The sequence below is a fragment of the Nannospalax galili genome, unplaced genomic scaffold, assembly GCF_000622305.1.
Source record: "Nannospalax galili isolate Female #2095 unplaced genomic scaffold, S.galili_v1.0 scaffold371, whole genome shotgun sequence".
Classification (NCBI taxonomy): Eukaryota; Metazoa; Chordata; class Mammalia; order Rodentia; family Spalacidae; genus Nannospalax; species Nannospalax galili.
Genome location: NW_008331606.1, coordinates 3,667,160 through 3,694,159, shown reverse-complemented (window position 1 = coordinate 3,694,159; position 27,000 = coordinate 3,667,160). Strand labels below are relative to the sequence as shown.

Genomic DNA, 27,000 nt, shown 5'->3' with positions numbered 1-27,000 from the left:
ATTTTTATTTTTACAAAAATATGAATTTAATCAATCGTACACATTCCAAAATTATTTGTAGAATTCTGTGGATAACAAACTGTAATTGAATTTCAGTTACAAGGCAGATGAAAAATTTAACTGAGCCATTACTTCAAAATACAATTAATCAGAAGTATCTGCTACAGTATAGACACCAAGGACAAGCGTTTTCTTGGCCTATGATATTTCAACTTTCTCAAGTGTATTTTTAAAAATGGAATGTAATGGCCATTTCAACAAAAACTGTACTCTTCATTTGTACAACATATTTCTTTTACTATTTGGCAATTATTCAGGTATTAAAAAATGATTTGTGCAGATACAAATAAAACCTTAACTGTCAAAACTAATTAATATCAATAATGCTACAACTACAAAAATACAGCCCCAATTGAGCACTTAGGCAGGCATAATAGATATAGTGGACTCAAAGAAAAGGAATATCACCTGCTGAACAGTACCATAAATAGAAGTGAAAATTAACTGTACAGTCCATTTTACCTTTGCATGAAGAGAAACTGTCCTGTACTAGGGGTTATTTTCATATGAGCTAGAAAATGCTCATTTGAATATCTTTTCAAAAATGAACACACCATGCTTATGAAATGAGAAGTAGGAAGGAAAATGTATAAATAGTTTATCAGACAATGTATTGTCATGACAAAAAGATGCTGGTGTCAAGTTATATTCATGCCAGTGGATCAGGTATTGAATAACATGACAATAAGGATTTTTAACACTTTCTAAATCCAAACATATAATATGTGATTTGAGCTGAAGGTTTAAAGAATGAAGGCAGACTAAGTCCTCCAGTATAGCCAAAACCCCGTACTTGGCTAAATGATGTTGCTGTAAATGTTTAATCACATTAAATATGGGTTAATTGCTTCTTCCATCTGAAAGAGAGGCTAGACACCAAAAGTACCTCTGCTGCTACATGTTGCTTGGAAATGCTTCAAACAAAAGGTTCTTAAATGTCATAATCACTGAGCTGCCTGGAATTCCTAATATCTTGGTAGAAGAGTCAATACTTTTCTAGGTTTTATTTCCAAGAGCTTATTTAAAAAAACTTTTAAGAGGGCATAACATATTTCTACCTCCCTACAGACAGCCGTTTTTGGAAGATGCTTGCATAAACAAAAGAATGCTTTTCGGAGCTTGATGATTTACAAAAGTTGAATATTTAGGATAGCTTTCAAATACCTGTATGTTTCATGAGTGTACAGTTAACTAAAGATTAAAAACCAAATGGTATTCATTCTAGTAACTTAAGAAACAATGATACCTAAAATCAAAAACTGTATCTCAACATTTACTACAATACAGGTGAAACTATAGTATTAAAATTATTCCTTACAAAATAATCTTTGTAAAATACAAAATGATAACCACCATCACAAAATGGTTGAACAGCTTCTTCTACATCTTCAATGTTGCAAAGATCCAAAAGGCACATGGAGCTCATGAGTTAAGCACTGTTAAGCTTGACATAGCTTTGGTGGGATTCTTTGGATCCGTATGAAACAGAAACCAATGACAGTAACAAATTTCTTAAGAGGATTCATCTGCAGAACACCTATAAAATTAAAAGTTTACATCAATATGTAATCATACCGGTTGATACTTCTCATATGAAATCTACAATGAATGAAGTGATTTAATAAGAGAGATAAATTCTTTCCATTGAATCGCATATAGATGTTAAAACATAAAAAAGTTCAAAAGTCTCCTTTGCATTTGATTTCACAACTTGCAATTGGTGGTAGTTTCCTATTAGACTATAAAGGATGTTAAGAGTGCTTTACCTTCTGAGACAAGTAAGTGTTATTACATGGAAAGATAATTGAGTGATTTGATAAGCCATGTATTTTGTGCTACCTTAGCCCAGTTGGCATCATGAATACAAAGAAATCTACAGTTTCTATGAGAACAGTCATGATGGTTTTAAAGTTAAAATCTGTATCATCACTGTAGAATCTGCTTACACTAATGAATGAATATGTATGTATGCATATGAAAGTCTTGTTTAAGAAATGAATTTTAAAATCATGTTTTTTGAACAAAATCAAACTAATACTTAAGCCAAACAGAAGGGCTTATAATTGTGTGGAGGGAGAGTCTCTGCCTAAAATCCTTTCCTCAACTTTTCATTTGGGTTCAAATGTGGGATCTTTATGACTGGAAATTATTATAGTGATGTTTCTGCAAATGCCAAGAGTACTGGCAAGAATGAAAATATGCCTAAATAATGTTACGTGTGCCCAAATAAGAACATATTTTTGTCTACAGTCATCCCAGTAAAGAAAAAGGAAAAAAAAAAACCAGGTTATTTCATTTAGTGGAAAGCTACCTTGCCATGTCTAAACATAATTCCAAAAGCTAATACTGAAATGGGGAGATGTCTCAGCGGGTAAAGTACTTGCTGTTCACACATGAGGACCTGAGTTCGGATTCCTAGAACCCATGTAAAAGTCAGTTGTGGCTGAGCCCCTGTAACCTCAGCACTATAGGGGAGACAGGTAAATCCCAAAGCATCACTGGCCAGGTAGTCTAAGTGAAAGGGCAATGAGAAACTCTTGTCTCATAAACTAAGGTAGAGAGTGATAGATATCCAAGATTGACTTCTTGCCTACACATTCCCATAGGTGGGCTAGCTCACTCCCATATACATGTGCCCACAGCATATTTGTCTATCACACACATATACATGAACACTCTTTAAAAGAGTGTTTAATATAAGCAAGAAACAAAACCGATTTTAAGTATATTTTACTTTAAAGAATATTATACTTGAATTGTAAAGGATTATCCAAAATGTCAACATAATTTTTAAAAATAAACTTCAAACTTACTTTTGAAATTTTTCAATTAATTTCTTCACCATTTTGTCTGTGATGCCAGGACAAGCAGCTTCGGCAACAGCAATACTTTTCTCAAGCTCCTCGATCGCCTGGTTTCTGCTTGCATTATTCTCATCCTGCTGCTTAAGCTGAAAAAGAGTGATAGATTTAACATTTAAAATACTCTGCCATTTAAAATAGATATCAGAAGCTAAATAACCTGGACTTACTTCAGCAAATGCAGGTGTGATTATCATAGACAAACAGCTCAAGGTTTGCACAAGATCTTGCTCCTTTGAATAAATAATATAGATTATACACAAAAGTTAAAATACTTGCTCATGGTTTTCAGTTATTTGATAGAAAATGTGAACCAATTTGAATCCCCCCCCTTGAAAAGACTCAAGATAAGACCAGTCCCTGTGCTTCTAGGATTATAATACATATAAAAATATCAATGGCCACTTGAATCTTTTCCATTTTCTTAATTAGGTCATAATTAATAATAAACAAAGCATACCATATATAGTGAGGTAGACAGGCATGCCAGTATTAACTTCTCAAAACTTTGTGCATTATAATCTCATCACACAATTTTAAAAGTCTATGATCTTCTTTAAGGGAGTGACTCTAGATAGGCTGACTAGACCCCAGTGATAACTTGCACTGAGGGACGTCTGGGGACACTAACTTCACTAGATAGGTCTTAACACAAATGACAGGATACATGAAATCCGGTGGTGGTGGGGCTATGGGAGGTGCCAATGGGGAAGAGGGTATAGAGACTAAGATGTTGTGTATGAAATACACAAAAAATTCAATAAAAACTTATTTTAAAAAATTTGTGAGGAAGCAGTGATTAAATGAAAATAAAGTATAATGACAAATGTATGAAAGTGATATGATAAAGTCTGTTGCCTTATATGCTAAATAAAAGAATAAGTAAAGTGACTATTTCCATATGCATACCGCCCCATTCTGTAGTTTCTTTGGATCAGGCTTCTTTCGCACAGTGGTGAAACTCCATTCAGGATGAGTATTATCTTCCCTGCTGGTGGATTCCCTAAAGAGATTGCCAAAGATGCCTTTATTAACTGCTAAGTAATTCAGCAGGGGAAACCCTCCAAATCAATGCAAGAAGAATCTGAAGAGATAATTATCCCAGTGTTAAAAAATTCACAGTATGACATGGCATTTGATGTCAGTTTCAGGTGCATTCACTATTTTACTCAAGAAAGGCGATGTTTCTTGGCTTTAAGTGATCATCAGAATCCCGTGTGGTGGCCTGCATATATCAACACTGCCACCCTCCAATGACCAAATCACAATTTCTAACAGCAGGGCTCGTGTTTTAAAGCTCCATCAAGCAATTTTCATGGGGAGTAAAGCCTTAGATTGGTCACAAACATCTGATATATTTTATCCATTGCCAATGTTGGGCAATTTCTCATAACGCAGGAGCCTGAGAGGATTGTCTGAAGAAATCAGTTGTTGCCTTTGTGTAACTCTACCTACTGGAAGAGAAAGTCTTGCTGAAGTCTGTAGACTCTCCTACTCAAGATTATGATAGGTACTTAGAACTATTAACAAAAATACTGCCATTAAAAAAACCTAATTTTTAAGGAATAAAACTTTTAAAAAACAGATGAATAGTTAAACAGAGCAGTCTGATCATAGTGTGGTGTAAGGCCGAGAGGTAGGAAGAGTCAAGATATCCGTCCTGTAGAGTTGCCATCAGAGTATGAAAAAGTATAATTCCCTGTTACTTCTTGCAAACTAAAATAACACCTTTATTCAAATCTTACTCCCAAATTTTGTAATATACTCAAGTATCCACTAGGGGTTAGACCAAGACTATTTAAAAGAAGAGCTTTTCACTTCCAAAGAAAAGCATGTTTCCGAATTCATTGTACTCTACAGGCTGATTGAAAAGGAATTTCACAGTTTCTGAGGTGAGTCCTCAGAATGTGATTTATAGCTTATGCTAGAGCAAGCACACTAGATCACTGCGAAAAGACAGAGCACATGAAAATGGGCTACATACATAAAAATTTCAATGATTTGTACATACGAGTCAGAGCCCTCGGAATCAGATTCATCATCACTGTGTCCTTCAGCTTTCCATCTCTTAAAACGATCAATCAGTTCAGTCAGATAAGAAGTCTTCTTTGAATTTTTTACAATGAATTTGTGTTTCAGAAGTTCTTTAGCTGTAGGACGCTAAGACAAAAAAATGAAGAATGGATAACTCTTTTCAAACTCTTTATGATTGCCATAGGTGGGAAAAATATTCAAATTATAAAACTGAAATCTGTAAAACCATGCCTATAGACACGAGGACAATTAAAATGCAATAGGAAAGCACACAATTCTATTTTTGAAGTGGCTCAAGGTAACCGTATTAAATTCACTATTCTGGCATCTGAATTTGTTAAAGCTCAAAAGACAGGAGGCAAGATACCTATCAGCATAGTTGCAGGTAAAGCCTGTACAAAAATATTAGGAGTTAGAAAGTAAACATTCAAAAACATTTCAAAGCAACACTTTAGAACACTTTTATTACTTTTACTGTAAATTTAAGAAACCATGTGTGTTAAATAGCTTTAGTTGTCAACTTGACACACCTTGGTAGAGGGAGCCTCAATTGGGGAATTGCCTCCATTGGACTGGCCTGTGGCCATGTCTGTGAGGGTTTTTTTCTTGATTTTTGAGTGATGTGGGAAGGCCCAGCCCACTGTTGGCAGTACCACCCCTGGGCAGGTTGTTCTATAATGCATAAGAAAGCAGGCTGAGCAGGGGCGGGGAAGCAAGCCAGTAAGCAGCTTTCCTCCATGGCCTGTGCTCTAGCTCCTGCCTCTGGGTTCCTGCCGTGAGTTCCTACCTTGGGCTCCCTGATGAACTGCGTGCGACCTGGGAGATGTAAGACAAATAAACCCTTTCCTCCCCAAGTTGGTATTGGTCAGGGTATTTTGTCACAGCAATTGAAGGCAAACTAGAACATCATGGAAACAAGGAAGACTGTAATTTTGATATCATCTGCATGTATCTTATGACCCCCTAAATTTGTCTGTCCATATCTTCATATACCCTTTTCTATAAAATATCAATTTCTATTGTATATAAATGTAAATACCAGCTGCTGTGAAGAATATGTTCCTTTCAGCATGCTATTAATATTAGAATGTTTATTATTACCATAAAAGGCTGTATCAATTTTATACAGTTCCTTTATATTTCTAGTATCCAGGAGTCACAAAGCAGCTTTATTTTAACACCAGTTAAAGAACTATAATAAAATTTACCAACTAAATAAGAGGAGCTCACTAAACCAGCAAAAGTCTGCAACTTAAAGCTGGAGTTTTTAAACAATAAACAAAAATTGTTAGACACAAACACAATACTCAAGAAAAATGAAAACGCAGTTAAATCATTATGATGAATATGATCAAAATACACTAAATGAAATTCTCAAAGAATTAATTAAAATATTACATTGAAATCATTATAAATAGGTACATGTGTACTTTCATAATTAAATAATATAAAATGAATTGTATTTCTCAAAATTTTCTTCTTCAAATAGGAAATAATCAAGTAGCTGGGGACTGAGAAGAAGGGGACCAAGGATCTGATTAAGAACTGAACGGAATTAGGAATTAAGAAGGAAAAACCAGCCTTCTAGATGAATCTCAGATCATTTTCATAGGCATTGTATTCTCCACTGCAGGAAAAGCTACCTTTGTTATAAGTAGATGTAATAATAGAAAATAAATAGTGGTAATACAACGTATACTTACAAACGATGGATCTTTATTCAAGCAAGCATCAATAAACTCCTTGAAAGACTTAGTAAAGTCTCCAACAAGAGTTGGAGGATTGTTTTTTGGAATAAGAAACAGAACTCTCATTGGATGCATGTCAGAATTAGGTGGCTCTCCCTTGGCAAGTTCAATAGCAGTAATTCCCAAAGACCAAATGTCAGCCTAAAAGTAAGAGAAGCAACAACAACAAATGTACATCACCTTGAAACTCCATTCAAAGATACAGCCAAAAAAAAAAAAAAACCTGTGTAAGAGGTAATGGTCATGTAGTATTAAAGTCTCTTATGAAATGTGGAGTACAGTAGTATTTTTATTAATGGAATTAACTAATTAAAATTTAAATTGCATACTTTGTAACAAGCATCTGAGTGCTAAATAAGCCAGACATAAATCCTTGCTCAGAGGGGCTTACATTCTAGAAAGAGGGATGGATAAAGAAGCAACATCATGCCAGATGATCCTAAGCTGTAGAGGAAAATAATAAAGCAAAATAAGGGAATGATGAATAAAGAGGGGGAAAGGGGCTCCAAGTTTATGCAGGATGGTTAGGAAAGCCATCTCTGTGCAGGGGATGTTTTTTAAGAAAAGACCTAATTGAGAAGAAGGCTATTCCAGACAAAGGGAAAGATAAGAAAAAAGGTCCTATGGTCAGAAGGTACTTGTTTAATGAACAATGAGGTTACTGTGGATGAAGCAGAGAGAGTTACAGATGTCAGTGTTAGATGAAGCTGGAGAGACAATGGCCAGATCATATGGAGCCTTATAGATCACTGTAAGGACTCTTAAATTTTATTCCAAGTGGGATGAAAAACCAGTGAAAATAACAGGGCCCAAATACTGCCAATATGAGGGGGATTTATGATTAAGAAGCAAAATATGATGTAAGTTTTCTTTAAGCACAGGCAAAGGAAGAAAAAAATCAAAAAGCTTATTAACTAGGATAGCATGCCATATTAAATTTATTCAGTTTGTATAGGTAATACTTTACTTTAGAGTCATAAGCTGACTGCTGAATAACTTCAGGAGCCATCCAAAATGGAGTTCCCACAAAGGTGTTTCTTTTAATTTGTGTATCTGTCAGCTGGCCAGCAACTCCAAAGTCAGCAAGTTTAACATCTCCTTGTTCTGAAAGCAAGACATTGGCAGCTAGGAGGCAAATAAAAAAAATGAATATCTCTCAGTTTCCCCCAAATGCATCTTTTTTTTTCTCAAATTTGTATGAAACTTTTGTATACCTTTAATGTCTCGATGAATTTTCTTTTCTGAATGTAGATAGTCCAGACCTTTCAAAATCTCCTTCAGCATGGTGGCAATCTGGAACTCATCAAATGGACCAGCACGCAGCTTAAGGAGAAAACACATGCACATTCACAGGCTTTTAAAAGTTTGTAAAAGTCAAGTTGAAAATTGATGTCTGAAACATGGGACTCACTTAGATATATGAAACGGCTTTTTAAAGCAATATTTGGACAAATGAGGAAATAAAATGAAAAGGGAGGGAAGATAGTAAAGGAATTATGTCAAATAGCTGAATAGGTTTTTAAAACGATGAATTTTCAGACTGGGAAGGTAGCTTGGTAAGTAGAGTAGATGCCCAACATGAGCAAAGCCTTGGGTTTGATCTATCCCACCCACATATAGCATGTAGTAGCATATGCCTGTCATTCTAGTACTTCATATATGGATACAGAATTTAAAGTTCATCTGTGGGTACATAGAAAGTTTGAAACTAGTCTGGGCTGTGCAAGAGCCTTGGCTACATGATACAGTGCTTTCAAAACAAACAAACAAATAAATTATTTATTTTCCTGGATACTAGTCCCAAATTTTGAGTCTGAAATTTACATCCAAGAATTAACAAACATGTGTATATAATAATAGAACTAGCTATGTTGTTTTCAGATGTGAAAAAAGAAATCAGGCACTGAAGTAAAGAAACTGTCTGGGGAACAAGTCGGAATAACAGGAAGAGGGAAAAGTGAGTGTGCTCAGTGTATAATTTATATATTTGGATGAAAATGTCCTCACGTAACACTGTATCATGTTCAATGAATATGCAGAATGAGAATGCAAAAAGAAATGCTATGTGAATTCTGACATTTTCTATTAAAGTTATTAAATATTAACGTTGAACTGGTTTTTAGATCAGACACACTGTAAGAGTTCCATAGCAAGTATTTGATCCAATAGGATTATAACATAATTGTCAGCATTTATATGTTTTAATAATGCAAGGAAATTTTTTGAGACTCAACATTTAAATTCAGCAAGGAATATAATAAATAAACTATTCAGACTTTCATTGTAAAAAATTCAAATCATGAAGAATAATATTTTTCAAATAAATGTAACACACTTCCCTTTTTCCCCATCCCTGTACCAAAGCCAATAGTTCCAAGTGGAATACAAGGAAAGCAATCATTAGGTTTGAGAAGAACTTGTAATGGAATATCCAAAAATCTCTCTTTAAAATAAATGGTTATTTTAAAATTCTGGTACCTCATAAAGCACAAACAGTAGACTGTACAATATTATTACAGGAAAGGGTGGGAATCAAAAGTCAGAGCTGAGGTATGGTTGGTTCTGTTTGCTGGAAGGAGGGAAGAGGCGGTGAGAATCAAACATTGCCCGCTCTGCCTCACACTGGGAGGGATTCACAGCTCTTTGGCACCCTGTGTTTTTCATCTTTCCATGAATGCCATATTTATGCTGAATAAAGGGCACTTTCATGTTGAAATTTAGCAGCTTAAAATAGTCCCTGTACTTTGGTTTCACAGTTTAGTATTAGCTGTGGTCTGGGTATATAGTATACTCCAGGGATGTGTGTAATTCAATAGATTCCTTTCCTAGGTAACATTATCTATTTACTTTCAAATCTATCAACTTCCACATCAATTTTTTTCTGTCTAAATGTTAGTGATTTGCGTCATTCTAAAGGTGAAAATGAGACATTATTTTATTGATGGTTGGCAATGAATTCCTGTGGAACTACGAAATAACTGAAGTCGTATTACTTAAGACTGATATTTAGTACCTGTTTGTAAAACATTGGCAGGGCTAGAGGAGGCATACTCTTGGTTATTTAAGAAATTGGTCAAGAGCCATATAAGGTGTTCTAAGTGTAAAATGGATAACTCACTTTACTACCTAATATAGAAAATTCAAAAGATGTAAGTAGAAACAATAAAGAAGGTCTTAAGGATTTGTTGGCTTATCTAGTGTACTTTAGGTTTTTTTGGAAATTCAAAGGAAAATTTCAACTAGATAATGAAAGGGGTTGGGAAGGAAAATGTGGCCAAGAAATGGATAGGAAGTAATGGATATGGGTGCAGGTGAATTTTTCTGGCCCAGTACCATATTGCAAACTGTCCCAACATTGTGGCCTATGTTTCCCCTGGCACGCTGGTAGTGATGAGAAAAGGAAAACAAAAGATGTTGGAAAGAGAAGGAACCTAGCACAGATGAACTATAAGAGGGATTTTTGTTTGTTTTGCGTAGGTTTTGTTTTGGTTTTTTTTTTTAGATTTCAGATACAACCTTAGGAAAGATAATGTCAAGGTTTTGGCCTACATTCTTTGGAGTATACAACTGAAATTTCTCTGTAATGTTTGAAGACCTTGCACAGTTTCTACTAGTTAAAACCTCTGCCTTAAGGCAATATACTTGCCTTATATAATTTGCCCCAGTTTTGAAGTAAGGATAAACAAAAGAGGGACAAACGCTGTTTTAAAGACATGCACTTGTGGCATATAGCTTTTTCCTAAATTCTTGTCACTTTCCACCAGTCCCTAAGGCAGCATGCTACAGTATGCCTTCTTTAATAAGTAGCATGCTGTTTCCAATTATTTTCCCTGGTGCTCATACTTTATCCTATTTATCTGACTATATGTCTGTGTAAAATACTGTAATTCTTTCACAAAAAAGGGTATAATAAATTCAATAAAGTCATAAGCAATATGGTCAAAGTCTATTCTGCAAAAAATGCTGTTCCAAGAATGAAACTCTTGAGGCAAACACTATACAGCATTGACACAAACTGAACGTCATAACCTCATGTTATTCAGTTAGTCAGGTGCCACTTTCAATTAAGAGATACTATGTTTGGCATCTCTCTTGTTTTCTCTTCTTAATCCACAACACATTGTGTCTTAGATTTCTAAGATGATTGAATTCATTTGTACATGACTATACTGGAAAGGGAGTAACATAATTTCTCAGTATTTTCTATCCTTCTGAAGTCTAGTTAACTGAAGTCTATCATTAAATCACAGCACCACTACATTTTTAAAGCTAGAAAAGCAGAACTAGACATTTCTAATCCATTTTCTTCATTTAGCATTTGAAGAAATTAAGTCACAAAGAGACCAACATGCTCAAAATTAGTCAATCAGCCAGTAGACAAACTAGGATTAAGATCTAAGTCACTAGACTTCTATCCAATGTTGTGCTGCCAACATATTAATTCATATAAATTCACTGAATTTATGTTAATTCCCATTTGTTTTATTAGGTAACGATCAGAATGGCAACATGAGATTAACAACATAAGTTTTAGTCAGAGATTTTATAAAATGGACCAACATATTAGTAAGGGATACGGATTAGGCCTGTTAGCTGAGATTATGCTAGCGGTCAATGACTAACTTAGTTATTAGTGATCCTAGCTTTCCCAGTCCTGGTAAAATGAAAAAGACATGAGTACCTTATGGGACCAGATAAAGTAACTGATAAATTCGTAAAGGGCTCTCAGTATTTAAGTGTGGAAGCAGCATAGTGGAGAAATTGCAAGACCCTGTAATACAGAAATAAGATCAAATAAGATCATTTAAGTTCAAAAAGAGAATGGAGCCTGACTCCATATGCTTGAAAGATCATGACATTAAAAAAAAGTATCAGCAGAAAAGAGAGAGAAATAAAAAAAATGAACTCAAACTACAGATTATACACAAGGAAGAATTACCAAACTGGCCAACTGATTAAACTGAAATGAATTCCCAGAAGTCAATGAGGCTTTCTTTCAAGTTTAAATTCCATTCCTTTGGAATAGTTCAAGTGTGGTTCTGCCTAAAGGAAAGGCAGTGAGTGTCTTAGACCCCTTTCTGGTCATAACAGTATCCGAAATTTTAAGTCACTGGAATTCAGGGCAAAGATCTTTTCGAAATAATCACTTTCTTGGAAGGATATAGAATTAACATACAAAAGCAATACCCTTCATATATACCAATAATGAACACACTGAGAACAAAATTAGAGAAATAATACCATTCAAAATTGCCTCAAAAACATAAAATGCCTTAAAATAAACCTAACCAAGGAAGTGAAAGAAATGTACAGTGAATTTTTTTAAATATTGAAGAAAGGAACTGAAAACACTAGAAAATGGAAGACCTGGCATGGTTATGCATTGGAAGAATTAATTTTGTGAAAATAGCTATCTCACTAAAGGCAAGCTATAGATCCAATGCAATCCTCATGAAAATTTTAATGCCATTCATCATAGAAATGGAATTATCTTAAACTTCATATGGAAATACAAAAGGCCCCATAAGGCCAAAGCAATCCTGAGCAAAAACATAATGCTGGAGATATCATCGTATCTGATTTCAAGTGCTACTACAGAGATATCGTAATAAATATAGCATGGAACTGGCACAGAAACAAACACATAAATGGATGGAATAGAATGAAAAACTTAGATACAAACACATGCAGCTAAAGCAACCCAATTTTTTTACAAACGTGCCAAAAACCACATTGGAGAAAAGACAGACGTTTCAACAAGTGGTACTGGGAAAAACTGGATATACACATAAAGAATATGAAACTAGATCCCTATATCTAACCGTGCACACAGAAAAAATCAAATCCAAATAGATCAAAGACTTTAATGGAAGACACAGAACCATGAAACTGCTGGAGGGAAAAGCAGGGAGTATTTCAAGATATAGGCATTGGCAAGGACTTTCTAAATAGGACTTGGTCACTCAAAAAATAAGGCCCGCAACTGACAAATGGGGACTCATCTAATTAAAAGTCTTGGTACAACAAAGGAAAGAGTTAACTGAATAAAGAAATGGCCTATAGAATGGAAAAACATCTTTGCTAGCTATACATCTGACAGAGGATTACTTTCTAAAATATACAAAGAACTAAAAAATCTGAATAGGAATATTCAAACAACTCAATCAATAAATGGACTCATGAAATTAATAGACAGTTCCTAAAAGAAGTACAGATGGCCAATGTTCAATCTCACTAACCATCAGAGAAATATAAACCAAAACTATATTGAGATATGGGGCTATAGAGATGACTTAGCTGTTAAGACTACTTGTTACTCTTGCTGAAGACACAGGCTTAGTTCCTAGCAACAAAACAGCTTACAACCATCTGTATCTCCAGCTCCAGTACAACACCCTCTTCTGTCTTCTACAGGTACTAGACCTACATATGGTGCATATCCATGCAGACAAAATACTCAGACACATAAAAATAAATCTTTTTAAATGAAGTATATTGAGATTTTATCTTAATTCCAGTCAGAATGAGTCACTAAGAAAACAAATTAAAGCGTGTGTACAAACAGGAACCCTTATATACTGCTGGTGTCAGTGTGAGCTGATACAGCTACTATGAAATTTAGTATGGAAGTTTCCCAAAACACTGAAAATATATCTTCCATAGGAGCCAGCTCTACCAGGCCTGGTTATTTACCCAAAGGACCCCAAGGTCAACATATCATAGAGCTACTTGCACATCAATGTTTATTGCAGCACTATTCACAACAGCTAGGTTGTGGAACCAACCTAGTTGTCCAACAACAGAGGAATGAATACAGAAAAATGGTATATGTACACAATGGAAGGTTTTTGTTAGAAATAAAGAAGAATGAAGTTATATTACTTGCAGTAAAAATGAATGCAACTGGAGATAGTCTTATTAAGTGGATTAAGCCAACCTCAGAAGGGCACATACCATATCCTTTCTCTCATTTGTGGTTCCTTGATTTTATAAAAATTACATAAAAATCATATGACATGAAAATAGAAGTAAAACTGTCTAGGGCAACACAGAAGACTAATGGAAGGAGAAGGGCCACGAAAAGGGAGGGTAGGAGATATGGAGGGGAATACGTTCAATGTACAATATATATGTATGAAAAGTTAAAAGGATAATCACTTTCAGTTAGGAAAAAATCATTTCCACTTAAAATATAAGGATTACAGTCTTACCTGATGACCCAGAACTATTTTTCTGAGAAACATTAGGCATTATAATTGCAAGGGCAGAAGCACGCAAATAATTGAGCTGGGGAGACAGCCCAGTGTTTAAAGTGGATGCTGTGCGAACATCAGGACCAGAGTTCTGATCCCCAGAACCCACATCTGTAATCTCAGCACACCTACAGTGAGATGGGAGGTAGAAAAAGAAAATGTCCAGAAGTGCCTGGGTCACTGAACCTGGCATATGCCATGATGACCAATGAGAGATTCTGTTTCATAACAAGTGAGAGGTTATGACAGCTGAGATTGTCTTTGACCTCTCTTCATGCACCATGGCACATGCATGCCAACACAAACACACACACACACACACACACACACACACACACACATACATCTTACACACATTAAAAAACCCAGGAGGCCAAGGCAGAGGAGTTAAGTGTTGTGGGCAAGCCTGTGCCTTAAAAACAAAACAAAACAAGTAAAACACCAAAAATGTCTCATAATATTAAAGATGAAAGAGAACTTGGAAACAATTTAAGGTAAGTTCTTTATGTCGAAGGACCCTCAAGGCCAGGGAGTCTATGTGTGGTACATAATCACAGACTTAGTTGAGTAGAATCAGCTGTAGAAACTCAGACTGCCATATGTACATCTAGTGGTCAGTCTATAAGAAGTTGTGGCTTGTAATTAATATTGCATTTTAAATAAAGATTTCTAAGTGTGTGTGTGTGGGAGAAATCAACTTTGGAGCAATCACACTAATACAGGGAAAACAATCAGTGTTTCTCAGAGGCATTCTGCATGTGAACATGTCTTTATAGAAATTTTGGGCATCTTACTGAATTTTTGCACTGTAATATCTTCCTAGTAAAATGGGCCAGTAACATGGAGCAGTGGCTGAAGGCACGTGTCAGTCACCAAGTCTGATGACCTAAGTTCTACCCCCATAATACACATTGTAGAAGGAGAGAACAGGCTTCTACAAGGTGTCCTCTGACTTCCACATGTGCATCATGATATATGTACTGCCTCCTTGCTCTCCCAAGATAAGTAGATAAATAATAAAGTGCAAAAAAATAGCAGTGTGCTGGATAGCTTTAGATGCCAACTTGACACACGTGGGTAGAGGGAGCCTCAACTGGGGAATTACCTCCATTGGACTGGCCTGTGGCCATGTCTGTGAGGTATTTTCTTGATTGTTGAGTGATGTGGGAGGGCCCAGCCCACTGTGGCAGGTTGTGGCCACCCCTGGGCAGGTTGTTCTGTATTGTATAAGAAAGCACTCTGAGCATGAGCCTGGGGAGCAAGTCAGTAAATAGTATTCCTCCATGGCCTGTACTCAGTTCCTACCTCCAGGTTCCTGCCCTGAGTTCCTACCTTAGGCTCTCTGATGAACTGTGGCCTGGGAAACGTTAGCCAAATAAACCCTTTCCTCCCCAAGGTGATATTGGTCAGAGTGTTTTGTCACAGCAATGGAGAAACAAACTTGAATAGGCAGTAACACTTTTAAGTCATTTTAACAACCAAAAATGCCATCACATTTTCAAATGACATACCAAGGGGTTAGTAAACCTCTGTGGAAATCCATCTCCATAGGCCTATTGGGTTATGATCCTACAGATTCAGTCCTAGTTACCTCAGGGTGCCTTAACAGACTAGCATAGGCAGGCTGATTTAAACAACAAACATTGATTTCTCAGTTCTTGGGGCAGGTAAATCTAAGATCAAGGCACCAGGAGACTTCTATCTTCTGAGAGCACTCTTCCACACTTCCAGATGGTCCTTTTATCCTGAGATCAACTTGATAAGGACACTACTGCCATTCCCAAAAGATCCATTCTCATGACTTAATTATCTTCCAAAGGTTTCCCTCCTAATGCCACCATATTGGAGGGTTCGAATATCAAGATAAATGTTGAATGACTCAAACCTTTGGTTCATAATTACTGTGAGTGATGTTTATCTCAATTACATATTTTTCAACCTCTAAGCACAAAACAGTCATACTCAAAACTGTCAGTGATTGGCACACAGCTTCTCCAAGCTTGGAGACTTTATTTTATTGAAATATTTGCATTTCTTATATATTCTCAGATTCTCAACAACACGCCGAAACTTACAATATAATTTGTGCCCATCAGAGAAGCCCTGAAAAGAGTTAAAGTTGAACATATTGACTAATGACTGAGCTTTCCCCAAACCTACTGCTTACATCAACTGTAAGCAACAAGTTAAAGTATGTTTATGCATGTGCGTAATGTTATATTTAATTATTTTTAAATACTCACAAGATCCAGTGCTGAGCCGCCACCCAGGTATTCCATTATTATCCATAGTTTTGAACCCTGTAAAAGACAAAACAATGTAATAGTTACATACTTGGCACATAATAGTATACTAGAAAAAAATGTCAATTCTTACATAGTAAATCTTACATAGTAACTTGCTGATTATAAACTATAGGCTTAAAGGTGGTTACTTGGAATCTCAAATATAGATTGCTCTTCTATAGAAAATTACAAAGTGAAGAATAAAGTTCTGAAACTGTCTTCCTGAAAATCTATGTGATACATAAGTATCATTTGTAATTATTGAACTGTTAGGAATTTTTATAAAACCTAGAAAAATAAACATAGAAAAATAAACTTTAAATTATTACCTTGAATGATAATATTCAAAGGAACTATAGTTACATTAAAAAATAAAGAGGTAAGTGGTTACATGTGAAATTTTTACATGTAATTTTAGAGTTCAAGTATATTAAAATTTTGCATTATTTCATTTTGTGGCTTTCATTTGTTTTAATATATTTGACAACTTTATGAATTAAAATTAATAGATATTTTTGTGCACATATAGAATCCAGGAAACATACTGTTCCCCCTTCCCTGAAAAAGGGAGTAGGCATTTCAATATGACAACTCCAGATAAAATTAACTTCATGATGAGCTCAAAAAGAGAAAGCCCTCATCCTCTACAATCACTGGATAGTGTTTAGTTCAAATTAAAATTTCCACAGGACTGGGACTTTATCAAGGTAGGGAATGACTTCCAGAGATATGAATCAGTATTCATGAGATGGAAAAGGTTGAAAAATCAGTTGAGTTGGTATTGTAGTGGAAAGCTGGGATGTGTCTTAGAGTTACGAACTGGGGAGGGACAACTCAGCTTAAGACAGAAAGGAACTCTTTTCTTTCATATGTGTATGTGGTCTGTATACATGCACGCATTATTTTCATGTGTGTGTGATTGTGTATGTGAGTGCAAATGTGTGTGTAGGCCCAAGGATGACATTGAATTTCTTCCTGAATTGCTTTCCAGCTTTCATATTGAAGCAAGGAATTTGGGCTAGTCTGACTGGCCAGTTAGCTTCAGGGATTCCCTGTCTCTGCATCCCGCAGGCTGGGATTATAGCCCAGCTGCACTTATTCAGCTTTTGAGTATATTCTGAGGATTCGAACTCTGGTCCTCACATTTGCATGTTATGTGCCATTATCTGATGAGCCATCTCCCTAACCCTAGCCCTGTTACTCCTTTTCTGATGCTGCTTCTATGTGGGATATACAAGAGGAAGCATTCTCTTGACTTTGTTACTCTGTCCACTGATCTTGACACCCATTCTGCCCTGATATAACAGTCGAGCTTGAAATGAGGAAAGCAGGCACTGAGTGTCCTATGCTTACACAAGGAAAGAAGAAATGAATGCCCACAATAATGGGGAGTGGAAAAAATAGCTCCAGGAATCATTCATATAACTTTCATTCATGTATGGAAATTAGGCACTCAGAATCTGACAACTGTGAACCTGATAAAGTTTTACAGGTTTTTTTTTATGTGCATTCATGTTATGCCTGCATGTATGTAAGTGCACCCCTGTCGTGCAGTGCCCGTGGAGAACAGAAGAGAGTGTCGGATCTCCTGGAACTGGAGTTATGGATGGTTGTTAGCTGCTATGTGGTGCTGGGATTCGAACATGGTTCCTCTGCAAGAGTAGCCAGTAGTCTTAGCCACTGAGCCATCTCTCCAGCTCCTATTTATACATGGTTTTAAGAGAAGAAAAAATATGTCTTATAACGACTTATGAATTAAGAAGCATGCATATTTAACTTCCTGCATATTGAAGTAGCAGAAACGATTTCTATATTCCATTAGTGTCCAATAAGTGTTGTCTCTTTCGGGCAGTGATTGTGAGAGATGGACTTCCATTTTGATTCCATTGACCCACTTGGAAAATAGTGATATTTATTTATTTATTTATTTATTTATTTATTTATTTATTTGCTTGTTGTCATTTTAATGTCTGCCACAGTTCTATGTCCTGTTCTTGGACAGCTTTTATAAAGGCTGTTCTTGGAAATTCTTTAATAAAGCTTGAATATTGTAGTGGAAAGCTGTATGTGTCTTAGAGTTAAGAACTGGGAAGGGATAGCTCAGCTAAATTATTAAATTTTTTTAAAAAAGATTTTTTTCTTTTGCCATAAATTCATTCTTATTAAGTAGTATATCTACCACATTAACTCAAAGAACTTCCCGTACACCTAACATTTAAAAGAAAAATGCCATATAGAATACGTTTCTGTTTTGCTGTTCAGCTTGAATGAAAGCACTTATTTTTCACGTTAAAAATCACTGTGTACCTTTTTGTTTGTACTGCTTTAAAATGGAAACTTACCAACTGCCACCCAAATGGATGCATGGAGAGCTTGAGCTGAGGCCTTACAAAGCAGTACATACTGCTGAGGTGTTAAAGTCACAATTAAGTAATTTCTACATCTGAAAATAAGACTTCCTGCCAGTAAGCAAGTTGCTCAGTGAAACTTTGAGACAAGTAGTAGACTCCATAGGTCTTTCTGGCTGCCTCCTTTAGAGGTCTCCATTTCTAGAGACAAACCTCACAGGACAGTGTGTTCTGGGCATTCAGATGCCTGCTTAGCGGGCCTGAGCATAAAAGGCCTGAGAGAACCCACAGAAATTCGTCATGCCAGTGCGTTCTCCACAGCAGGCCTCAAAGGCTCTATTAGAATACCAATCACAAATAAATGAAACCCAAACAGTGTAGACATTATTTTGGGGTCAGAAAGCTTCTACTTTCTATTTCTGATAAAATGACTTTGGTGTTGCCAAATGCATAAAAGTGTGTTTGGTTTGCTGTTTAAACAATTTAAAATGCTAAGATGGTATCTACATACTGGTTTACAATTCCAAAAGAGCTGTATGACTCTAAACCATAACCATAAACTCAGCACACGGAAGAAGAGGAAGTCTTTGTAGAAAAATCTCTACTTCACTTAAAAAAAGAATCCACACATTCCAACAATGGTTTGAAGGAGAAATTTTAACATCTATTTGTCGAGTCAATGGCTAGCCTCAAATTCAGAACCCATAAAGAATTCAGAACCTATAAACTCTGAGGCCAGTGAGACGACTCAGTGGATAAAGGTGCTTGTTTCCAAGCCTGAGGACCTGAGTTCGATCCCCAGGACCCACAATGGTAGAAGGACATAACTGACTCCTGCAGCTTACCCTCTGCCCTCCAACTGATCACCATGACACCCATGCATACACATACATATACACTCACACTAACTAACTAAATAAATGCAAATAAAATAAATACTTGAGAGTTGTACTATTTACTGAGAAGAATTTAGTGTCATCAAATCACAGTGTCTGAAGCATCAACTGTTATCCCTTGAAGTCTATGGCTCCTAATTATTTGCTACTAAAGCGGACACTTGGCCAAAGTGGGGGGAAATTGTACTATAAAGTTATAATTCATTTGTTAATACAAAAAGTACTTAAGATACCCACTATATATATATTTCATTTATATATATGGAAGTGGATTGTTTGTACTATATACATATTGACTCAAGTTGTTGGTCTATAAATCCAATAGCCATCTCACTGCCCACATACACTTGCATGGATAATCAAAATAAGTCAGAAGAAAAGGATAAATGTCCTTTTATTCCATTGTTTAAGGTACCTAGAGTAGTCAAGTTCATAGAAATAGGAATGAGGATGGTGGGTGGCAAGGAAGACCAAAATACGGGGTTATTGTTCACTGGTACAGAGTTTCAGTTGGTAAAGACATCCTGGAAATGGATGGTGGTGATGGTTGAACAACAGTATGACTGTATTTAATGCCAAAAACTGTACACTTAAACACGCTAATCACAATTTTAAAATGTAGCGCAAATGACTACAGAATTACAGGGGAAGCTAGCGATAAACATATGAAGAATATAGCTAGGCACTTTTACCTGTTCACTGTTTTGTCCCAATTGGGAATGCCTTGTCCATAAACAATGCCCACCAAAATCATACTCATACTCAAGACCTAGTGCAAACACTACCTCCACAGTTCTAGTGTTACTGCATTTGATGTATCTCAATATAAGTAGGTAATATGAGACAAGTTCAAATAACATACCTGAGGAGAGAGGTTGGAGCCAGAGACATGAATTTAGAAGTTGTAAGAATATAAATAGATGAGACTGACCAGGCAAATTATGCAGAATGAGAAAAGTGCACACATAGTAGGCATTCAATAAATGCGTATTTGTTGAAGTATGGGGCTTCTTAGAAATGGATCATGCTAAGTCTAAAGCTATTTTTATTTTGAGAAAGAAAACATTTTAGAAAGGAGAAAAAATGTCCTTTAGGTTCTATAAGAAAACATCAAACTCATTTTCAAATAAAAGCATATTCCAGAATACTAAACATACTACACACGTAGGCACATGCAAAGATTGGGTGAAAATTAGAAGGCCACTAAACTGTAGATTTTTATTCTGGAATATTTTATTTCAGTCATTCAAGTTTTTAAACAAATACTGGTTGTTGTGGTATATATTCATGTGCGGGGTGGAGCCATGTTTCCCTAACATAAACAGAAATCTAAAGGCAATTTCAGAAGCAAATAAAGGCATGATTCAAATTCTATTCTTAACCAAGTGAGCTTCATTTTAAGATTTACATTGAACTAACAAAATATTTAAAGATTAATAAAGATTCTTCCGCTATTATAAGATCAGAAGAGAAGAGTTTGCTTACTTTCGCACTCTTCATAAGGACTAACTTTGTCAAGAAAATCTGCAGTGAACTAAAATGAAAGGAAAACACTGTGGTCACACCGATGTGTTTGCCTGGTTTCTTACTCTTGTTTTTAAAAACGAAGTTACACAGTGAGCTCAGTCAAAATGAATACCTAGTACATTTTTGCATGTCTAAAGGAAATCACTACGACTGCACACAGTTTTAGAGAATATATAATTTTCTCTCAAACACAATACCCTTTTACTCCAGCTTATAGTGAGGTCTTGGTTCTGTATGATATCCTGTGTAAAGGAACCTGAGAAACACCCATATCCTACACTGCTCAATCAACCTAACTCACAAAATCCATTGCCATCTGAAATACCAGGATGGGCCACCCATAGGTATGTATATCAATTGACAATGCCATAGCTTGATGGTATTAACAGGATTCAGCCTTGAACTATGTTGCCTGATTTAAACAGAACCCTGTTATATTTCATGTGATTTTTGTTTAGAAAAAAGCCAGCTTGTGAAATCACACTAAGATTTGATATAAATGGAAAATAATGAGCTGGTTAATGTCAGAAAATGATTGACTCAACCTACCACAGTTAGCAACAAGCTGTACACAGTAAGGAAGGAGGATTATGAGTTCAAGGCCACCCTGGACTATACATTTAGGACTAGGATTTAACTCAGTACTAGTGCTTGCAAACCATGTAGAAGGCTCTGGGTTTCATTCTTATCACAGGCACGCGTGCGCACACACACACACACACACACACACACACACGCACAGTGAGAGAGAGAGAGAGAGAGACTACAAAAGGAAGTGATTCAAAATCAGTAATATAATATTATAAAATCAGGATATTTTTCAGTTTTCTGTGTATACATTTATCTATAATTGTGAATTTATACAATTTTATCATGAAGCAAAACATTTTTCAGAATAATCTTTTCAGGTGTAGTGGCACACACCTTTAATCCCAGCACTCAGGAGGTAGAGGCAGGCAGATGTCTGTGAGATTGAGGCCAGCCTGGTCTACATAGACTGTTCTAGGCCACTGGGACTACAGGGAGACCCTGTCTCAAAAAAGTATTTTCCAAGGCTTCTATCAGTGATTGGTAAAGGAGATTAAATATTTCAGTTTTATCCTTGAAGAAACATCTTAGAGAGTAGTTCTGCACTATGGACTTGTCTGAATACATTCTACCATCAATTTGGGAGACAAAATAAAAAATTAATTTGTATTTATTTAAAGATTAAGTAGTTACTGGATGACTAACATAAGTATACTATTTGGCTATGTTTGAAGGAATATTTTTAAAATATGATACCTTACAAATAAAAACAGCACACAGATGCAGTTTGAGAAACTAATTTTCCACGAGATTTCTAGGAATACACAAAGACTCAAAGCAACTACTAAAATGTTCAACACCATATGATTACTGATTTAAAAAAAATATAGAAAACTCATTTTTAAATAGGGTTTGTTTAATATTTTAAGTCATCAAAAATAGTTTATCTGATGTAGGTGCCTAAAAATAGTAAGGGTTCAGGTTTGCTCCAGAGTGCATCTGGAATTACTAGTATTTAATCCAGGAAGAGCAAACCAAAATGAAGACAAACACATAGGAAGAGAAAATTCCCGGGACTGCTGTGGGAGTTAGGGAGGGAACCTAAACGGACTGAGACTGAAAATCACTCAGAAGATTTCTATAAAAGAAAACGGCCTGCTGAATTAGTTATTTCAGGCATGAATATGAAAACATGATTATGCTCCAAAGAACCAAGAATTATAATAAAATATAGTAATAGCTAATACCTAGAAGCAAATGTTGAAATTACCCAGGAATTACCAGCCACATCACCTCTTCCAGGAGGCCATTTCTTCCTATTACTCTTGACGAAAAGGATACAAGTAAATACTTGTTTATTACGCTTATTCATATGTAGCTTCTGTTTGATTTTTTCGCAGTACTGAGGATGGAAGCCAGTGGGATAAACTTGCTAGCCAGGCAAGCTCTCCATCAATGAGCGGCCCTCAGCAGCCCATTCTTTTTGTAACTTGTATAAACTGTATTTGTAAAATCTGTACCATTTTCTGCAATACTGGACTGTGTGCTCTTTTGTGGAAGGAGTGTTCATTTCTGTAGCTACAGCATATGTTGTGTAGCACATTGTCTGGCTGTTTAATGGATCATTCTACAGTAAATTCTTTTTTCTGTTCATCTCATTTAATATCACAAAAAAGTCAGCTTTCCAAGAAAAAGCAGTGAAATTGATGATTTTTCTAAATAAGCATTAACTAACAGAAATTATATAAAGATCGAGAAAGCAATGGCAGCTAGATCACCAAGATGGAGGCATAGAAGATACTAGTTTTCATCAGAGAGAGAGAGAGAGAGAGACAGAGAGACAGAGAGAGACAGAGAGACAGAGAGAGACAGAGAAAGGGAGGACACATATTCACAAACCAAAATAACCATAGAAGGGCTCCTGAGCCCTAGCTTCAGCAACACAGTGGGGGAAAAGGCGCAGGATCCCCACAGATTGAATCAGCGGTGAAACTGGCATACCCGTGAAGCTCAAAGATGGCTAGGAACAAAGAAAGGCGGAGGCTATCGGCAACACCGTGCACTAGGAACCATTATAGTTCCCAGTGGGCAGTTTCAGAAGATATGGACATTGGGTACCCCTGAGATGATCAACATCCAGTCTTCTCATACTGGGTAGCAAAGCAATACAATCCTCCCTCATGAATCAGATGCTGTTGAGGCACTGGGGAAAGGAGCCTCCACTCTCCCAACCCATGACAGCTCCTGGTCCTTGGATTAACTGCTGCCCCTTGAGGGTCCACAGTCCAGTCCCAGGTTCTGTAGCTGTTTTGCATCCACCTACACTTGACTACCACAGTCATTGATTCAGACTGCTGGCTCACACGTGTCTGGAACTAAGGTTTCTCTGTGTGTGCCCATGCTCCACACACCAGCCCAGTGGTCACTGAAGGACAGCGAGTGCTGTGGAGTCTGAACTGTCTTGATGGCAGCAGTGTGTTCACTGTATCTCAGCCAGTCCAGTCACCACCACAGTAAACCAGGGCTCCCATCTGAAGAGAGCCTAGGTCTTTTCTATACATGCCCGTGCTATGGACTGTACCCTGCCATCTTTAAGGTGGAGCTATAGAGTTGATCCACTCCACCTGGGCAATGTACCCAACCACAGCTCAGATCCCAGTCACTGCCATAACAATTTGGTTCATTCTAGGTTGGAAACAAACTTTAGTTTTTTTGAAAACAAGAAAAAAGTTTTATTTATTAGAGAATCCACCTGTGAATCATTCTGGTTAAATGAATACACTTGGAATATCATGTTAGGTTGGAACACGTCTTTCTCGACGGGTTCCAAAGTTTCTCTGCAAATATTACACCATTTTATGTAAAGGATTTGATCATACAGATTTTAGTATTGTGGGAGGAGGACCCAATCAATTGGGGATGGTAAAGGTCAAATGTATTTATCATGTGCTTAATATGAGCCATATGCTGTACTATGTGATATAAAATCTAAGACTGGTTAAGATAAACAGCTTGTCAACAAGGAGCTCACAACATGGCGAGAAAGAAATATGTATATAAATATCATAACTCAGTGACCCAAGTGACATACATACTCCCTCAATTCCAAGGTTGAGACAAACTGGGCTATTGAGAAGAGTGTGTGGAAATGCAGGGTATTGCTTTTATCTGACAAAGAATATATTAACAACCAGTAACATTTGGATTCTTCCATTTCACCAAGTGTTTAGCTATGGAAAAGAGTGGAGCTGAGCACTGGGGTGCATTCAAGATAAAGTTGCTAAATCTAACGACAGTTTAATTGACACCATAAATGGAACTGGATTCTGCCTGGAAGGCAAAGTATGCCAGTTCCCAACTTAAGACATTGCCTTTCAAAAATAGAATAAAAAGCAAAACCTAATAAAAATACCTTGTGAAATAATATGGCATGCACATTACCTTTAAATATGACCCATAGTATTTTGTTACATATGAGCTGTCGCACTGACTCAAAACAGTTATTTCTTGCTGGATGTCTTCTATTTCATCCTCGGCTTCCTCAAGGTCAATGATTTTAATCGCAACCACTTGCTGAGTACGGTTATCGATTCCTTTGAAAACTTCTCCAAATGAGCCTTTTCCAATGCGCTCTAATTTTGTGAACAGCTCTTCTGGGTCAGCTATATTATTCTAAGAGAAGAGGGGAAGGGAGAAAAAACACAAATGTTTTGAATCAAATCTTTTTTAATAAATATTTTATTATTTTTATTTTATATGTATGAGTATATTGCCTGAATGTATGTAAGTGTACTTGTGTTGTGCAATGCCAGTGGAGGTCAGAAGAGGATGTTGGATCTCCTGGAACTGGAGTTATGGACAGTTGTTAGCTGCCATGTTAGATGCTGGGAATCAAACCCAGGTCCTCTGCAAGAGCAGCCAGTGCTCATAATCATTGAGCCATCTCTCCAGCCCTGAATCAAATCTTTCTGAAGCAAAGAAAACAAATCAGATTAAGACAATAATCCTCCATATATATATATATATATATATATATATTAACAGGGATTGAATGCATGGCCTTGGGCATGCTAGGAAAGCACTGTACCACTCATCTATATACACAGTTCTTTTAATATTTTTAAATTTTCAGACAGGTCTCAGTAACTTGCCCAGGCTACCCTTGAACTTGCTCAGTAGGCCAGGCAGGCCTTGAATTTGCAATTCTCTTGCCTCAGCCATCTGATTAGGTGGGATTTTAGGCTTGTGCCACTATGCATGGCTATTACTATTATTTTTAGTTGTACATATTTATGGGGGTACAATACAATAATCTGACACATTTGTGTACATTGTGCAACAATCAAATTAGAGAATATTTTCATCTCCATCATTTCTTGATTTTGTAAATAACAGTCAAACCTTTTTGACTTTCCATATATGTTGTGTTAGAACAGTTACAACACCAAACAGCCAGCAAGGACAGTTGATCGTACAGCCTGAATGGGTTTAGCTGTTCTCCTACCTAAATGGTCCCACAGAGCAAATATGCTGTCTGTGAGGCCTGCTCGAAGACCTCCCTGTATCTTAAGCTACCATCAACGACGAAATACGATTTTTGTACATTCATTAAGAGCTTTACTTTCAAAGCACAGGAAACAAAAGCAAAAATAGAGAAATCCTACTACATTGAACAAAAAAAGTTCTGTCAGCTAAAGAAACAATGACCACAATGAAAAGGCAACCTATAGAATCTGAGAAAAATTTTGCCAGCTAATTCATCTGACAGACTAATATATAGACTATATAAGGAAGGAACTTTAAAAAGTCTCAAAACACCTTATATACTTGTATGAAATTCTCAATAAGGTTTTTGTAAAAGTTAAAAAAATAAGTCTCAATGACAAAAAACAATCCAGTTCCAAAGTGGGAAAGAATGTGATCAGATTTTTCTCAAAGAGGTTCAAATTGTAGAAAGTCTATAAAAAATTCAACATTATTAAGTGTCAGGGAAATAAAAATCAAGCACACAATAAGAGATCTCATCCTATCATCAATAAGGCAAAAAACAGCAAATGTACGTGCAGATGTAGAGAAAAGGGAATTGTTATGGAATGTTAGTGAGAATGTAAATTAGTACACCCACTATGGAGACTAGTAGAGAAACTTCTCAACAAACTACAGTAGATCTACCATTTGTTCCAGGTATCTCACTTTGGAGCAAATATTCCAGAAGGAAATTAAGTTGGCATATCAAAGAGACACCTAATACACTTATGAATGTTGCTGCACCACTCACAATGACTAAGCTATGGAATTAGTCTAGGCACCCATGAAAAAAAGAGTGGATAAGGAAAATGTGGTATATATACAAATGAAATACTATTTGGCAATAAAATGAATGATATTAGCATTTTTTACAAAATTGATAGAAGTAGAGGGTATTAATAAAGCAAAACAGGTGCAATGGCAACTTAATTT

General features: G+C 36.2%; 1 protein-coding gene across 1 annotated transcript in view; it reads right to left on the bottom strand.

The window, feature by feature from the left end:
- Window positions 1-1,070: 1,070 nt before the first annotated feature.
- Stk26 (serine/threonine kinase 26) overlaps window positions 1,071-27,000 on the bottom strand; it is a 58,494-nt gene continuing 32,564 nt past the window's right edge. The window contains exons 3-12 of the mRNA XM_008826738.2: window positions 24,982-25,212; window positions 16,200-16,256; window positions 7,918-8,026; window positions 7,671-7,828; window positions 6,659-6,844; window positions 4,933-5,081; window positions 3,831-3,924; window positions 3,092-3,154; window positions 2,874-3,010; window positions 1,071-1,597 (exon numbers count right to left, since the gene is read on the bottom strand). Of these exons, the coding sequence (XP_008824960.1) occupies window positions 1,573-1,597; window positions 2,874-3,010; window positions 3,092-3,154; window positions 3,831-3,924; window positions 4,933-5,081; window positions 6,659-6,844; window positions 7,671-7,828; window positions 7,918-8,026; window positions 16,200-16,256; window positions 24,982-25,212 (1,209 nt within the window). The 3' untranslated portion in view covers window positions 1,071-1,572. The remainder of the gene's footprint in view (window positions 1,598-2,873; window positions 3,011-3,091; window positions 3,155-3,830; window positions 3,925-4,932; window positions 5,082-6,658; window positions 6,845-7,670; window positions 7,829-7,917; window positions 8,027-16,199; window positions 16,257-24,981; window positions 25,213-27,000) is intronic.